We start from the raw sequence: 17,883 nt of genomic DNA on the forward strand, positions 1-17,883 counted from the left end.
TAATCCTTCTTCTTCACCTTCTCCTTCATAGGTTTAAGTAGTATTATATAATTAGATTAGAAAGTTCATATTGTCAGGCAGAGGTAATTAGTTATTGACTTAAAAGTAAAAAATAATTTAAGTATCATTTCTTAATTAGACAGTTTATCCTTAAAAGATCTTATTTTAAAAAGAGATACAGCTCCATTTTTAACTTATTAAAGAAAACTATTGTAGAACTCACAGTTTGTAAAACTATAATATAGATAAAAATTAATAAACATATAAATCTAAACAAGAAATACCTTCTCACACATTTAATCCTAACCTTAGCAGAAAAGAAGCAAAAAAAAAAAATAAAAAAAAAAAAATTCCCAATTTGGGTTTAGGAGCTCAGAAAGGAACTGGCCTGGCTCCTGGCAAGCAGGAATGAATGGAGCTGACCACAGTGGTTATCATCAGAATTCAGAAATTGAAATGCATTTTTGCCTAAATTATTCAGAAACTTGAAATGCATATTTGCCTAATATCATATAAATTCCCTTTGAAAGTGCAATTATTTTAATCAGAAGAAAATCAGTTTAGCATAGATTGATTTCCTGATCATGGACTTAGTAGCTGAGTATTTATTTCTTCCTCCTTCATGACTATTTGCTGAAGAAAGAGAAAAACCAATACCTAGTCAAGTGTAATATTGTATGTAGACTTTATTTATTTTTTTTTCCCTCAAAATTCCACCCAAACAGCTTGGGCTAGCTGCAGACCTGTGCCAGAGAGAGGAGGAGCATTCTCCCCAGCCCTGCTTCCTCTCCATCACCCACTTAGACCCTGCAGGCCCCCCTGGGAGGGACAATTCTCCTCTGTCCCTCTCCACCAGGAGTGCCAGCTTGCTGCAGGGTGGAAAGCAGGAGAGAGCAATGAGAGCACACTCCTCTAATTCCATTTTTATAGAAACTCCCAATGAGCACAAACCCTGGAGTGGAGAGGGGAAAAGCTGGCACTGCCAGCCTGCAGCACTCCTGAAAGGAAAATCAAATCCCATTTCTCTGCACCGGGCCGTCACCATGATATTTTATGAAAATCCTTTGTTAGGGTTTTTCTCCTATTCTAGCTGAGGAGCCTCAGAAAAGCAATGTAAGCAATAACTCTCTGATGGCTGTGGAGTGAGGTCTGGAGGTTGTTTACCAACAGGGGCATCTTTCTTTTTTCCATGTGGATTGTTTCTGCTTAATGACCAATGGTGGTCCAGCTGTGTGGACACTCTGAGAGTTATGGGGTTTTTTTATTCATTCCATTCCTTTCTACCTTTCTGATGGATCCTTTCTCTATATTCTTTTTTGTATGGTTTAAAATAGCATTTTAATATACTATAATATCATAATGTAACAAATCAGCCTTCTGAAGCATGGAGTCAAGATTCTCCTCTCTTCCCTCATCCTGGGACCCTCGAACACAACCACACCAGGTCATGTTCCACCCTCACACTTCCAGGGGCTGCTGTTCCCCCAGGTCACAGGAGGATCCTGCCTCCAACTGCCTGAAAGGTGATTCCCCCTCCAACACCCCAGTCCCACCTTGTGCCCCGGCTCAGAAATGCTGAAAGCTGAGCTTGAGAGAGAGGAACAAGAGAGGATTGTCCAGCAAGGCACCCCCTGCTCCCATCTGCTCCCTCTCTTCCTCCTTTTAGCCCTAGAGCAGAAATCCAAGGCAGTCCCTCACTCCCAGTCCCTGCTGTCCATAATGGTTGCTCTGACTCAATAAGTCACTTCTTCTTCTCTGGCTGAATAAATCACTCGGATGCTTCTGCTAACGTGATCCTGATTGAATTGCAGGGTTTTAAATAATCATTTATAACATTAACTGGGCTATACATCCTCACCCTGCTTTCTGCAGGGGCACAGGACAAGGAAGGATGGCTTTAGATTAAAGAAGAGAGATTTAAGTTGTATATTAGGATTAAATATTTCTTTTTATATTAGGAAAAAATCTTTTTTTCTGTGAGGGAGCTGAGGCCCTGGCACAGGGTGCCCAGAGCAGCTGAGGCTGCCCCTGGATCCCTGGCAGTGCCCAAGGGGTTGGAGCACCCTGGGATAGTGGCAGGTGTCCCTGCCCATGGAATGAGATTAATTTAAAGCTCCCTTCCAACCAACCATCCTCTAATTCTGTGATTTTATTCATACCAGATCTACTTGAACTTTATAGTTCATTCTCAAAGTTTCTCACTGGGTGAAAGTTACACCAGGCAGCAGAAATGCTGAATAAAGACAGTTTTCCTTGAAACCACAGAGGATCCTCAACACCTGGTAAATTAGCAGACACCTAAAGTTTAGCAGCAGCCGAAAACATTTAATAAAAAAACATTGCAAAGCTGCAGGCAGGCAAATCCAAAAATTTCTGATGCAGGCACAGCTCCTCGACAGCATGCAGAGCTGGTTAATTCACAATTACAGGGAAAAAGAGGCAGTGCAGCCTTGCTGTTAGCCAGAGGCGAAGGGGCTGAGTCAATAAAGCAATCGCTGTCCCCAGGAGCTGCTCTACTGCAGAGGCAGCAGCTCCTGCTGCTCAGAACTCCCTGCTGGGATTTACAATTGATGCTCCCAATCAAGCACAGCATCTCAGACACAGCTCATGGTCTCTGTTACTGGGCTCTCTGACAGAAATATTCCTCTGGCTGCCCCGGGGGAGGCTGGGCTGGGGCTGAAAGGCAGGAGAGCCTGAAACCAGGATCAGATAAATCACAGAACGGTTTGGGGTTGGATGGAGCCCTAAACTCACCCAATTCCAGGGGCAGGGACACCTCCCATCATCCCAGGGTGCTCCAAGCTGGCCTGGGACACTTCCAGGTGTGGGAAATGGATTTGCAGAGAATTTTTAGAGTTTAACAGAAGGTTTATATGGTATGTATTTGTGGTATTGGTGTGTATTTGTGTGTGTTTTTATATGGTATATATTTTATTTGTAAACATCAGGGATCCAGGGGCACCCTATAAATTCTAACTCCCCTCTGCACACAGTGCTCTGCTGCCACTTCCAGCACTGGCAAGGAATTTTAGGGAAGTGTTTGAGGGAATTGTAGGATGAAAATTTGATGCCAGCTCTGTGTGTTCCCTCCTGCTGTGGTTGGTTGGTCCCTAATTCAGGAGAAATTACCAGCAGCTCACAGAAAACTTCTGAATTTGAGCTTGTCCTGGGTGCCTGCTTTTGGAGCAGAGTGAGAATGAGAACTTTCTGTATTTAAAATTCTGCCTGCAAATATTGTACTCTGCAGTTTACTGCCCCAAATCAATGGGGCTGGGGCAGGGATGTGTGGGTGCTCCTCAGCCCCATCCCCCTGCTCCATCCCTGAGCAGCTCTTTGTGCTGGGAAGCGAATTTCTGCCCTCAAATTGAAATAGAACATGCAGAGGAAGAACCCCGAGGTAGCTTTGCTAGTCAGCTGCAACTTGAACTCCTGTTTAAATCAGGTTGTTGTAGTGCTGTGCTGGCTTTGATCCAGCACTCACATCAAAGCAGGTGAGATTTGTTACACAGCGACTCTGTGGTGTCTGCAGGCAAACAAGAGACCTCCAGTCAGATTTAACAGAGCCACGTGCTCCCAGCAGGCATCCAAATGCAGGGTTTATGTGATTTCCCAAACCAGTGCTTAGATACAGCAGAAACTCCCAGGCAAGGAGAATTTCCTGCTCTCCAGAGCTGGAATTCTTCCTCCTCCTGCATTATTCTGACTCCATCCTCCACCAGACCCCTCTGAGCTCTCCAGAGTTCAATTCTTGCTCCTCCTGCATTATTCTGACTCCATCTGTGGTGTGTGACAGATGCTGCCTGGGCCCGACACTGACAGATGAACTCTGAAACTGAAAATCTTTTGCAGCCAAAGCAGAACTGGCAAATGTTTGGCTCCACCATAACTTTTCCAGCCCTCCCCAGCACTTCCAGGCACGCAAAGATCAGCCCTGGTTTTATTGACCTGTGCCACCCCTCAAGTTTCAGAAACCCTGTTTTATTTTCATTTTATTCCCCACTCTGCCCTCAGCACCCTTTTAAGAGGGATGGGAAATCCCTCTGCTTTGTTTCCTTTGAAAGAGCTCAGCTGCACAAAGTGCTGGCTGCTTTCATCTCCAGACTTTATTTTTATGACATAAATAGTGAGGATTCATCTCTTGTATCTCCTCATCCCCCTTCAAAATGCTGTTTTATCTCCATGAGCATCACAGGACAGATATGGAGTGTGACTGAAATTCACACTGGAAAGGAGAAGGAGGCTTTTTTTTTCTTTTTAAAGGAATAAAAAAAAAGTCTCTCCTGGCTGCAGAGGTGAGGGACAAAGGGGCAGAAGTGCTGAACACGTGCTCTGAGCAGGATTTTGCACTTTGGATCTGTCCCAAGGTCCCAGTGCTCATTCCTGGGAGGAGTGAGAAGGGAGCTCCCCACTCCTGGGCATCCTGCAGCCATGTGTCGTTGTGAGCACAATAAATACTCCTCAAACTGGGCAAAGGGATGGCCCTGGCCAGAAATCATCACTGAAATCATCACCTGGGGGACTTTGTACAGGCAGGGACGTGTGGAGAGGGGCTGGGCTCACCTGCCCAGGTGTGGCTTTGCCCTTGGCAGGGCTCAAGCAGGATTTGCTGGTGTTTCTGTGCATTAATAACCTGCAGATACTGGGCTTCTCTGCTGTCATGGAATGGTTGAATCATTTAGGTTGGAAAATCCATGGAGTCCAAGCATTCCCCAGCACTGCCAAGGCCACCAGTGCCCCGTGTCCCCAGGTGCCACCTCCACAGGGCTGGGGATGGAGACTCCAGGGATGGGGACCCCACCTCTGTGTCCTGTGGATTCTGGCCACAAGTGCTCCCATGCCCAGGAGCCTCCAGACCTGCAGGAGATCCCTGAGCAGAGCAAGGAGAAAATGGAGCAGCAGCACCTCAGTGACCATTTCTCCTCATCCCAAGGGATCCTGGTGTTTGCAGTCTCGACTAAAACATTGGCTTTGATCTTCCTGCTCGGGCCAGCAGGCAGCTGAAACCAAACCAGGCTTTTGTGTCCTCAAAACAATCTGGGAATTGAAGTGTGCACGCAGTTCAGAGCAAATGGAAAGTTGCTGTCCGCATTAAAGTCATCTCCCTTCACACCCCCTTCTCCACGGTGTCCTTAAAACAGAATAACATCCTTTGGTGCATTTTCTATGGGTCTTTCCTGCTCTTTCTTCTTGGAATATCTGGCGTGGTCGTAGAAATAGATGATGATGAGAGAAGCAATGTTCAGGAAAAGGATGAGCAGCATGATCCAGTAGGAGTATCCATAGTTGTGTTTGGATCCAAGGTGTGCCTGCAGGGAGCTGGAACAGCTGTGGGCCAGCTCTTCAGACAGGCTGTTTCCTTCCACGTTCACAGGGAAAAGGATCATGGCTATGAGGATGAGGATTCCTGGAAAACAGAAATGCGAATTTTAGAGGGGGAACTGTAGTACTATTTGTGTAGGGATTTATAGTCTGTTTTAATCCTTGTCCTGGTCCAGGGATTTTAATCAATTTATCTAATATTAGCAATTCTATGGGGGCATTTGAAGAATTTTTGCCCCACCCAATAGTATCTGATAGGTGTTTTGATATAGGCAATGATATAATCTAAAATTATTAGATTCTTACTGATTATTCTTGGATAAAGCCTTTTTTTTTTCATTTAATTTAGTGCTGACAAGTATTGTGTATTCACCTCTTTGGTGATTTGTAAATGTCTGTTTGATATGAGCCCAAATTCATGGGTGGGCAGTCTCACAGTTGGATAAAATCAAAACAGCTGGATAGATACCACAGCTGGATAAAATGTCACAGCTGGATAAAGCCTTGAGCAGCCTGGTCTGTGCTCAGGATTGGCCCAAGAGCTTAGACTTGGAGACCTCCTGTTCTTTGCAACCTGAATTATTGGAAGAGTCTGGGAGAAGCCAAAATGTGATGTCTTATTAGATCTGGGTTTATTTCTTACAGCCTCCCAAATGTAAAAGTTCAGCTGCTCTGACATTTATCTAAATATTGCTGTTGCATCTCTGCTTTCCTCATGCCAACAGAGCTGTAATCTCTGAACTTTGGTGGAACAGCTCCATTCCTCCTCTCCAGGCACCTCATCCAAACCCAGCTCATGCTGAAACAATTTCATTTTTTATTCAGGAGAGCACTGGTAGGAGAATCAGGCACCTCCAAGATGACCTCCCACATTAAATGATGCGTGATTTCCCATAAAAATGCACCCACAGCAAAATGATCTTCCAGCTCACAGCACTTGCAGGGCTGCTAAAAGTAACCACAGCCCTCAGCTAACAGAAAAATTTGTTTTCTACCCAATTTTAATTTTGGCCAGCCCATGGTTCTTTCATTTCAGTCAGAGCTTGCAGGTTCAGGGACTGGGCTCAGGAAAAACCTTCCTGTGGGATGAGGCAATGATCTGCTTGTCTCAGAATTGAATAATTAACTAATTAAGTTTTGCTCACTTTTCTTACTGTGCTTCACAGCTGTTTCAGCATCTGTGTTAAAAATGTGTGAATTTCACTCCTCCACCTGTACTTGTAGTAATTAAGATTATCTGCACTGTTCCCTTCCCACCGAGGTCTGGTTTTGTCCCCAGGACAGGGGGATGCTGCTGGGGACACATTTTCCCTGGACCTGAAGAGGGTTTGAAGGCCAAAATACCCTTGCTGAGATATTCTGTAATCAGATGTCTTAAAAGGAAATTATTCAAGTGCAAACCTATTCTTAGAGGAACACCTAATCCTCTGGAGACTAATTGAGTGTGAGAGCTGGGTGGTGGCCAGAGCAGCACAGGGAGGGCTGGGAGCAGCCAGGCTCAATCCCAGTAGGAATGTGGGTTCCACCTCCAGCCTCTGGGACACCATCACAGCTCTAATGACTCAGCATCTCCACCCTGTTTTTTAATGCTTAAGTAAGTTTAAACTTATTTTCACCTGTGATTTTTTTTTTACTTTTTTAAAGAGCTAAATTATTTTTGCCTTGGCTCACTCCTCCAAACTGCTGCCTGCCTATAAATGCTATCATATAAATATTATATTATTGCTATATAATGTATTTTAATCATATTTAAAAGGTGGTTTGCAGCCGTGCCAGCAGGCACAGTTAAAAACCAAACCCAGAGAGCAGAATGAGTTTTCCGGGTGTTTCTTCTTGCATCTCTGTATTCCTTAATGACACAATATATATTTTATATAGATATATAAAAATATATACATAATGTTATATATTATACATATTTTATATTATATAATAATATACATACTATATTATAGATATAATATATAATGCATCATATATAACATAATATATATTGTATATATATAGTATATATACTATATTATAGTATAAATAGTATACTATATACTATATATACTATACTGTTGTATATAATAATATATACACTATGTACTAATATATATGCTATATGCTATATAATAAATATAATAAACATAATAAATATAATATAAATTCATAAATATCTATATAATACATAATATATTATATAAATAATAACATATATTGTAAAATATTATATATATTAGATATGTATAATATATATAATAGTATATAATGAATGTATATATTATATAGAATAAATTGTATATAATATACATAATGTATATTATGTAATATAAAAATTATATACATTATATATTTTATCTATTATAGATATAAATATTATATATTTTAGATATATAAAGAATATATATATATAGATAATGGATATAAGGAATAGATTGTGTGTGTGTGTGTATATATATATATACATATATATATATATATACACACACATATATAATGTGTATAAGGGCTAGAATGCCACTCACCACAGACGGAATTCCAGGTGTAGACTCCGATGGGGCCCAGGAATGTCTGGTAGGGGTTGCTGACAGCGTTGGTGCAGGTGAAGCCAGCGCTGAGCAGGGAGCTCAGCAGGGCCAGCACCAGCATCACGATGGTGGCCACGATCAGGCCCCTGCTGCTGCTGCTGCTCAGGGCCTCTGACACTGCAACACAGCAGGGGCAGAGGACAGGGTGATGCCTCGGGGTTTTGGCTTTTCTGTTCTTCAAATCCTGCAGCGCTTTAGGGGATAATCTAAACTCCATATAAAGTGTCGTTAACTGTCTTCCTGTTTTGGTCAGAAAAACCAATTCCTCTAGGCCTGAAACTCAAGGGCACCAAATGATGCTTTGAGTTTTAGCTTTGATATTTTCCAGATTCTGTGCTGCATTAGCATATAACCTTGAACTTGTTATAGTTATATACTATATACAGTCTATATATAGTATGTATATATATATATGTATTAGTAAGACTATATATACTATTTACCATATACTACAGTAGTAAGACTATATATAGTGTATATAGTATATATATACCATAGTATATATTAAAAATATATATACACTATATGTACACTATATATAGTATAGTGTATATATAGATGCTATATACTATATATAGTAAATATACACACTATATAGTTTTGTCTATATGAAGTTTTATAACTCCATATAAAGTGCCAGCAGCTCTCCTCACAGCTCAGGCACACAGAACAATCCTCTTCCAGCCCCAGGACCAAGGACACTGCTGCAGCTTCAGCCCCAAAAAGTGCAAACAGGGAACTGAGGAGAGCAGCCTGGGAGGGTGGGACTGCATCAGCTGGAGCTGGAATTGGACAGTGAACCCCACATGGAGATGGACCAAAACTTATAAAAGTGTGAAAACTTGTGACTCATTGTCTGTCTTGGGTGTAGCCATGGCCAGGCTCTTGCACTGCCCAAGGTGTGTCCTTTGAGGCTGTTTAATAAATCCCTGCTTTATTACTTTATCTCTGTCCAGCCTCTGCTCTAGGCAGCTTCTCCAGGCATCACCTACAGCCTCAGAGCCTGAAAAGGACAAATAAAAGTGAGCTGGAGGGGAGCAAACTGGGGGTAAATTACTTCATTGGACTCAATTGTCCTGGAAAGCTTTTCCAACAATAATATTTCATGATTCTCTCAAAACCTGCCCTGCCCAGTCTGGTGGGTTTGGAAAATTTTGTGACCTCTTGCCAGGGCTGTAATTAAAAGCCAATGAGCAGAGGTTTGGGTGATCTGAAGAGACTGGGATGAAGAAAGTTCAGGAGGTTTGGACCCAGCAGTGAACCCAAATCCAACATGGGCTGAAGGTACCTGGGCTGAAATAAATTCTTGCCTGCTAATTCTGCAGTTAGCTGCGTAGTAAACTTCTGTCCCTTAATACTTCTGTAAAAATTTCCTCTGAATGAGGCCAGACAGGAATTTTCTGCCTAACTGGATCAGAAATTTGGGTGCTCCTCTGCCAGTGTCTGGTCACCTCCACAAATGCCTATTTAAAACTCTGCTCCAATTTAAAACACTGCTCCAGTTGTATTTCCTTTAGAAATAGCAGGAGTCCCTCACATGCAATAAATTTGAGAGGGAAAACCTTCCCAGAGCCCACTGAAGCTGCTGCCTGGATGGGTCAGGTGCATTTGCAGGACAGATAAATCTCAGTGTGGTCATGCATGGGCAGATGAGGATGGTTGAGCTCATCTCCTGCTTGGATCTGTCTCCTGCAGGAAAATCTTGGTGCAGGCAGGACTGGCTCCTTCCCTTTCAAATAAAGGAGCAGCTCCTGCTGTTTTCCACCAGGACAGGACGGGGTTCCTGGAGGGTTTGGTTCCCACAGGGCTGAGATTTGTGGGTATGTGGCCCTGATCCCAGATCCTGCTCCCTCTCCTTTTCCCAGCTTGTTCCCAGATCATTCCCTGCTGTAGTTCCATGGCTCTTGGGGTCAAACTTTTCACAACTGTCACCAATTTTTGCTAAATCCTTCCAGTTCCTCATTAAGGTGCTGGTAACAAGAGACTCAGCCCCAAATGCAATACCATCAAAGTGTTATTTTGTTGAGGTGAATTATTTTCCTCCTCTCAATTTAAAGATTGAAAAGGCAGCTATAATGTGCTTTATGTTGTAACAAATACAGTGACAATGTTTTGGAGCTTTGTTCAAATAGATGTTGTGAGACAGACTTCAGTAGGAAAATTCCCTTTCTGTGCTGTTCTTGAACAGAGCCATTATTGCAAATATTCAGGTAGTGAGTGCATAACTGAGAGGAATCACAGCAGAAAAAAAAAGGAGTTAAAACCCCATAAAGAGGAATAAACATAATAAAAAGAGCTGTTGGCAAGGAATGAAAAGGAGAATTCCTCTCACATTTTATCTAATACTGCAGTACAAGTTAATTTCTGCTCGAGGCACTGGCAGCTAAGGCTGTGTTATGGAAATCAGCTGTAAATTTAAGCAATTTTCCTGGAAGAAAGGAAAGCAGGGCATCCAGGGGATATCACTCAATGGAATGGAAGTGAGCAGGTTGTACCCTGCTCTCGGGCTGAAGCAGCCTGGCCATCACCTGTGATCTATTTCTTGAAGAAGAAATAAGTCTGGAGCCAAACCAGACAGGCTTGTGTAATTTCCCTCTGGCAGCCTCACTTAATTTTATCTCTCAGAACTTCTCCAGAACTGCCTGGCTACACCTCTTGCACCCCCTAATTGATCTTGTTTATGTCTGCCACTGAGCTGCAGTTTAGGGGGTGGCATTTTGGCAGCCTCCAGCTGTCATAGCTCTATCTGCAACAGCACAGGGCTGAGGGCTGGAAAGAAAATGCTCCTTTCATGGCAGCTGATTCTTTTGTAAATCCCCAGATAAAGCAGCCTGTGCAAACAGAAGGAATCTCCTGCAGCTGATCTATTTGAGTGGGATCGAACTCAAATATTTTGAGTGGTATCCTGCAGCTGGATAACCTCTGGGTCTGTGTGAAACAACAATTCTAGAATGAAAACAGGGTTTGGTCAGATTTCTCCTTAATTTCCTGTATCTTCTTCTGGTTTTCATCCTTTATTCTTACATGTTTGGGTAGGATTTTCCAGACTTTCACTGAGTTTACTCAGCCTTCCCAGCAGCTTTTACAGCTCTGCAATCACCCATGACACATCAGGGATTAATCACTGAAAAAAGCCCAAACAAACAAAAACTCCTGAGGAGAGAGTTCAACAGAGCTTCCCATTTTTCAGGAGATCCCTGGAAACATGAGAATACAAATTAATTCCAGCAGTTTCCAAGCTTTTTTAATGTATTTTAGAATATATTTAAGTTTTGTCATGTATTTTAGAATATATTTAAGTTAGAAAGTGAAATGATTGCTCTGTGCTGTGGTAAATTTGGAAAGCCTTCCTTGGGTGTTGCTGGCCTTGCTGGCTGCCAGCAGTTGGATAAATCCTGACATTCCAGCCTCCCTGGGCGTGGTTCTTCCTGAGCCTGGCTCAACCTCTACGTGTTTGCCTTGGACCAGTCAAAGCTGTGCCCAAACCTCCTCTGACAGACATTTTACTCCTAGCTGGTTCCTCTGTAAGACAAATCATTCAAACAGCTCAGGAAGGCTCTGAGGAGTCTGGTTATTAAATAACTTTTGCATTCTGCCATCCCCAGGGCCTGAGGAGTGGCTGCAGTGATTTATTGCTCTGTTAAGGCTGGGAAAGAGCCAGCCTGGCTGGGCACTCCATGCACAGGGCACTGCCAGAAATGACATTCCTTTGTCTTTCATCTTTATGCTTGGAAATTTCTTTGAATGTTGTGGTTTCTAGAGAAATAAGTTGTTTGTTTCTTTGTTGGTTTTTTTTTTTGTTTGTTTGTTTGTTTTTTTAATAAGGGCTGTTGATGATCTGCTTGACTTTGATTTCCCCTTCAGGGATTGTCCTTCTTTTCCCACACCCAAATATGACAATGCCAGTTGAGAAATGCACGTGGGGTGCACAGCAGAGCCCCCAGGCAGGGCACAGCTGCTTTTAAATCATGCTGTGATTTTAAGGGATGTTTAGAACTCCTCTTGTTGATGTCTGAAATGCTGGAATAGAGAAATCCCAGCACTTTGTTCCTCCATAGCACTGGAAATCCATTTATTTAAGGATACCAGCTAAGGAAATGCATCTTCTCTCTTAGGAGGACAGGAATATAAAGGATTTTGGATATGAAGAGAGAACGTAAGGAATCCTAGGAAGCATTTTTCCTATTTCAATTATAAATGTAATAGAATGAATGAACAGACTGGTTTGGGTGGGAAGGGACTTTAAAGAACATCCAGAGCCACCTCTGCCATGGCAGGGACACCTTCCCCTGTCCCAGGTGCTCCAGCCCCAGTGTCCAGCCTGGCCTTGGGCACTGCTAGGGATCCAGGGACACCCTGTGCCAGGGCCTGCCCACCCTGCCAGGGAAGAATTTCTTTAGCAATTAATACAAAACATGATAATCATGTTTATTCCAGAGCCTAAGAATTCATTTCAAGTCAGTTCTCATTCTGGATACCTGCCTGACAGAACCAGTGGGGGATGTGGGAAAACCCAGATTAGATTATTGATAAAGCATCACTTTCCAGCAGCTGCTGTGGAAGGAAACTCACAAATCCAGAAGCTCACTCATTTTGTTCATCCCTAAATAACTGATGGGGAGAGTTGAGATCCTTTTTGTGAATATTCTCTCAGCATCTGATAAACAATAAGCACAAAACTCCAAATCTGGTGAGGGAAAACCCAACACCACCAATGCAGACCAGGCAGAGAACTGAAACCCTTCACTGATACCAGAGTGTTGTGAGTTCATTTCATTAATTTTAATTAAAATCGATCTGGTGGCAACACCCAGGCCCTGGCACTGGGCTGTGGGAGCTGCTTTAGACAAAGGCAGGGCACAATCCCTGGACTGCAGCCAGCCTGGAACCTCCTCTGCCATCAGCTCCCTGGGGCAGGATTCCACCTTTCCCACAGAGCCCAACTGAGATCAGCCAGAGCTGCCCACACAGCTCAAGGTTTGGGGCCTCAGCCAACTGCAACCACATAGAAAAGATTTTATTTATTTATTATCATTTACTCTTCTAAAAATAACTTTCCTCATTCTGCTGTGGCTGTAGTAAAAGAAGATGGAATGACTTGGGATTTTGTACTTGTTACGTAACAACAGCAATCCATGCTCCACCTCTTGCTGGGAATGCTGCTGTGCTCAGGGTTTCGTGAGAACAGGAATGAAATGGAATCCAGTCAAACGTGGGGACTGGTTTGAGCAACACAGCTCTGCCACCGTGGGAATTCAGGTGCAATTTCAGGAATAAATTAGGCTGGGGAAGAGGATAATTTATTAGGCTGAAGGTTTGGATCTGCTGTGCTGGGACATCTCACAACAGCCTACCAAAAAATGAAATTATTTCCTAAAGAATCATAAAATCTCAGATTGGTTTGGGTGGGAAGGGACTTTAGAGAACATCCAGAGCCACCCCAGCCATGGCAGGGACACCTTCCCCTGTCCCAGGTGCTCCAGCCCCAGTGTCCAGCCTGGCCTTGGGCACTGCCAGGGATCCAGGGGCAGCCACAGCTGCTCTGGGCACCCTGTGCCAGTCCTTATATCTCATTTAAATCCATATCTCATATTTTAAATTACTTGACCTGCTCATATTCTTGGTAGCTTTTTTTTTTTGAGTGGTTTTTCTCCCTTTCCTGTGTGTAACCAGCATTATTGCTCTGAACATGATAAGGCAGCAAGGCAGATATAGTAAGTGCAAACCCTTGATCCTTGCAGCAGCTTTCAGGTTTATTTACCCTTGGGTGTTGTTTTGTGTGCTTTATTCTTTTTCCTACAGCAGCCTTCAAACCTTTATCAAAACAGTGCTAATTCAGTAGCAGGTAGCAAAATGTTTCAAGTCAAACCAATAAATTAACATCATGAAATTGGAAGGTGAATTAGGTTTGTGAATCCCTTAATTAAGGGATGAGTGTTGCTTTTCTGTTCCTCACTGAACTTCCGAAAATCAAAGTCAATTTGACAGAAAGTTCCCATTTTGTGTTTTTTCCCTTGTTCCAAGGTGCAGGCCAAGATCACTGGTGGTAAGTTGTTAGTGTTGAATTTCTATGCTTTTTTGGGGGTCTTATTTTATACCACTTAAATCACCCATTTAAATTCTTGTTCTCACTTCAAATATTGTACCATCAGTGGTACGAGTAAGAAGATCTTGGGCTTGGGTTGGATACTGGGAAGGAATTCCTCCCTGCGAGGATGGTGATGCCCTGGAATGGGTTTCCAGGGGAGGTTGTGGCTGCTCCTGGATCCCTGGAACTGTCCAAGGCCAGTCCAATTCCTTCCCAGTATCCAACCCAAACCTGAGATCTTACTCGTGCTGCTGACGGATGTATCCATCTTACAACAGTTTAAGTAATTTTGAAATACGAGATATGGATTTAAATTAGATGTAAGGACTGGCACAGGGTGCCCAGAGCAGCTGTGGCTGCCCCTGGATCCCCCTGGATGTGTCCAAGGCCAGGTTGGAGCAGCCTGGCACAGTGGGAGGTGTCCCTGCCATGGCTGGGGTGGGAATGGATGGGATCTAAACTCTCTCCAAACCCAAACAAGTCTGGGATGCTCTGATCCACTTCCAGCTGTGCCAGCACTTACCTTGGAAGTTGGTTTTGGACACCTGGAGCCCTGCATCCACGAACTGCTGGCAGGTGCCACTGAAGAGGCCGTAGGTGAGGCTGACGGTGACGGTGGAGCCGGTGCGCGAGAACCGCACCTCGCTGCTCACCCAGTGCGGGGTGGCCAGCACCACGCAGATCACCACGAAGGAGCACACACAGGTACAAAAGGAAGAGGCAAACATGGAGGTTTTCTTCCTGGACGGCATCTTTCCCCAGATTTTCCCCCCAGTTCAGAAGATCTGGTTCCCTTTAGTCCCGTGTACCATGGGGGTGATTCCTCCTCGGCGCTGTCCGAGCACCAAGTCGCTCCGGTAAACTTTAAGCAAACAGCAGTGGCAATAAAAATGTAAAATAATTGAACTTTGCCCTGGGGAAAAGGTGTTGCCATGGTGACAACCAAAGCAGCCTGGCAAAGGCCGCTGGAATTGTCCATGGGTGATTTATGGTCCTTGCCAAAGCGTCGCTTCCCAGATCCCAGCTCTGGGTTCATCCAGAGCCTGGCTCTGGCACGTTCCCAGCTCCTCCTGGACAGCTCTGAAACCCCTGCTTCTTCCTCTTCAAATCCTGACAGCCAGGCTGGAATCTGCCAGTCTCTATCTAATCTCTATCTAATGTGTTATGATAAAGTTGTAAAATGTTCCTTCTCCCTTCAAATTGCCTACGCAGGTACCCAACCATCCCTTTGGGAAACCTCTTAAATTCTTTAAATGTCAGAAAACATGGTGTTGGTCTTGGCTTTTGGTGGGGTGAGGAGGTTCTGTCTACTGTCAATAGGTCATTTTCTAGGAAATACCTCTGATTCCTAATTAAATTCCATATATTTTTAGATAATAGTTCCTTCCCTTTTGCTTTTTGCCCTTTTCAGGGAGGAAACAAATACCTGGAGCAGGGCTTCATTTCAGGGAAGCAATGGATATGTACAGGGAGAAATTCTGGAAAAAATCTGTTCTGAACTAGAAACCAAGGGAATATATTCATTTTTTTGATCCTCAGCTGACCTAAACAGTGACCAGAGAACACAATGTCAAATAGAACCTTCATTGCTTAATGAAAAGACTGGAGCCAAATTTAAAGAATTTGAGATAAACTCAGTCCTCATCATTTTGGCCTGAAACCTGGAACATAAATTAATAATTTATTGTCAGTGTAGAGTAACAGAGATTCCATTAGCTTTTCTTTCTATTAATTATAATGTCATTATCCCACTTTATGCTGAAGCCCGGCTCCTGGATCATCCAGAGCTTTTGAATTAACCTTTAGGGCACAATCTGTGGAGTTCTTGTCCTGAAGCTTCCCTGCTGTGTCCTGTGATGACAGGGAGAGCTTCCTGGATTTTTTATGGATTTGAAATAGCCAGGAATTTCTCAGGAGGAGTAAATACCTGGGAGAATACTTATTCTGCAATGCAGTGTTATTGAGCTCAGATTTTTCTGGTTTTAAGATTTTTTGATCCCAAACTTTTAAGCAGTAATTAGATTTGAAATCCATGGATTTTATTTCTATAGCCTTGTGACTTTTATTTTATTTTTCAAACTGCTTGAGATTTGATGATATTTTTGAGGTCATTATTTATAAGAATATTTAAATAGAATTTTTTAAAATTAAGTTTTATTCCTAAATCATCTAAGTGCTTCATTAACGTAGTGGAAATCAGCCAGGATTGATTGAAGCTCTGAGGGATAAAGGGAAATTTCTTACCCTGTATAAAATAATAAGAAACCTGCCTCACTTTCTGCCCAGAGCCCAGTTAAAGTTTAACCCCAGCAATATGGGGAGGCTCTGTTTGGCTGATCCACCTCTCCAGGTTCATTAATCCAACAGTTCTATTCTCCACGGGACATAGTCCAGGACTTTATAATCCATGTTTTCTAATAAACTGAGCTGAAGCCTGCCCTCCTGCCATCAGCAGTGCCACATGTCCCCTCTGAAATATGGTTTAAAAAATTCAATATTTAAGAACTGATATTTGTCTTGGTAAAAACTTCCCAGGAATTCTTTTTCAGCTCCTTCAATGCTGATGAATTGAGCATGCAGCCCTTTAAAAATACTGAATAGCAGAGAATCAGATCGTGTGAATAGCCTGGAGTTCCTTCCTTGCAATCTGACTCGATTATGTCTAGTTTTTGGTGACTCAGCTCAAATTGTTATGGCTCAAATCATTGAAACTCTCCTGTGGCTCAGGGAATTGCTCTGGAAATGAGATCATAATTTGCTTTTGTCTTGCTTGTCACCTTGAGGTTCATTCTCTGCCTAGTTGTAGTAGGTCTGATTCCTTGTCTTTATTTTTTCTTTTTCTTTTTTTTTTCCTCACAGCTGCATGTAAAAACATCATAAACCCTGGAATTAAAGCTGCAGTTTGGCAGGACACACCTCATCTTGAGAGAGAAAGGAGAAGAGATTGGCTTCCTCTGACTCAGAGAAAATATTTCCTGATCAACACCACTCAACTCTGCCCCCACTGCCCCTGACTCAGCCCTGCACAGCAACCCAAGAGAAAAATCAGATTATTTGTTATGAACCAGGGGGGCAGCAGAGAGATCTGCAATCTTTTGCTACATAAAATTACCCCTCGTTTTTAAATCTTGCTGATGTATTTCCCTTCTGTTTAAATCAGTTTCCTTTAAGCCAAAAATACAAAAGGAAAGTTTTAAAATGCAAACTTTTTACGCACATCAATTCTTTGATGTTGTAAACACATTCTTACATGGGGAAAAAAAATAATAATCTTATGGAAGGAGCAGAGATTAGGGAGGAATTCTTCCCTGTGAGGGTGCCCAGAGCAGCTGTGGCTGCCCCGGCAGTGCCCAAGGCCAGGCTGGACACCTGGGGCAGTGGAAGTGTCCCTGTCCCTGGCAGGGGTGGCACTGAGTGGGATTTAAGGTCCTTCCCAACCCAAACCATCCTGGGATTCTGGGATGCTGTCCCGAGAACATCCTTTGGATATTTTAGTTTTTATTTTAGATAAGTTGCAGATTATATAAAGGAAGTTTATTAGATTAAATATTAGGATGAATTAAATATTAGGATTTATTTAGATTTATTTGTTTATTTATTATTATTTATTATTTACTGTTTATTATTATTAATGATTTCTATTTTTATTTGTTATATTATTTATTGCTTGTTATTTATTATCTCATTGTTTATTATTTATTTTTATTTATTTATTCTATTAGATATTAGGATTTATTAAAAATATTATTTTAAAAATTTAATGGAAATTGAATATTTTTTAAGTGATTTAATAGATTTAAAACAAAAGAAGGAAAGGTTGAAAAGCCTTATTTATTGGGGTTTTTTAAACAAATTGAGTGTAATTACTAATAATTTTTTAAAATATGTTATTGGAATTAGGAT

The 17,883-nt window shown here is 42.4% G+C and overlaps 1 protein-coding gene across 1 annotated transcript; it reads right to left on the reverse strand.

The window, feature by feature from the left end:
* Positions 1–1,045: 1,045 nt before the first annotated feature.
* CLRN3 (clarin 3) lies at positions 1,046–14,844 on the reverse strand. Its single transcript, XM_064431584.1, has 3 exons — positions 14,504–14,844; positions 7,830–8,009; positions 1,046–5,404 (listed from the first exon to the last, which is right to left on the reverse strand). Exons 1-3 carry the CDS (start codon positions 14,730–14,732, stop codon positions 5,130–5,132), a joined length of 684 nt encoding a protein of 227 aa, XP_064287654.1. The 5' UTR covers positions 14,733–14,844; the 3' UTR covers positions 1,046–5,129.
* Positions 14,845–17,883: the final 3,039 nt, after the last annotated feature.

This window comes from Passer domesticus, chromosome 8, assembly GCF_036417665.1.
Source record: "Passer domesticus isolate bPasDom1 chromosome 8, bPasDom1.hap1, whole genome shotgun sequence".
Lineage (NCBI taxonomy): Eukaryota > Metazoa > Chordata > Aves > Passeriformes > Passeridae > Passer > Passer domesticus.

What these genes read in the sequence shown, in the direction of transcription:
- CLRN3 (XM_064431584.1), bottom strand. Translation starts at nt 14,732, where the DNA reads ATGCCGTCCAGGAAGAAAACCTCCATGTTTGCCTCTTCCTTTTGTACC. An exon ending in GTCCAAAACCAACTTCCAAG is followed by an intron (nt 8,010 to 14,503) that starts GTAAGTGCTGGC and finishes GCTGTGTTGCAG; the next exon opens with TGTCAGAGGCCCTGAGCAGC. An exon ending in CACCTGGAATTCCGTCTGTG is followed by an intron (nt 5,405 to 7,829) that starts GTGAGTGGCATT and finishes TCTGTTTTCCAG; the next exon opens with GAATCCTCATCCTCATAGCC.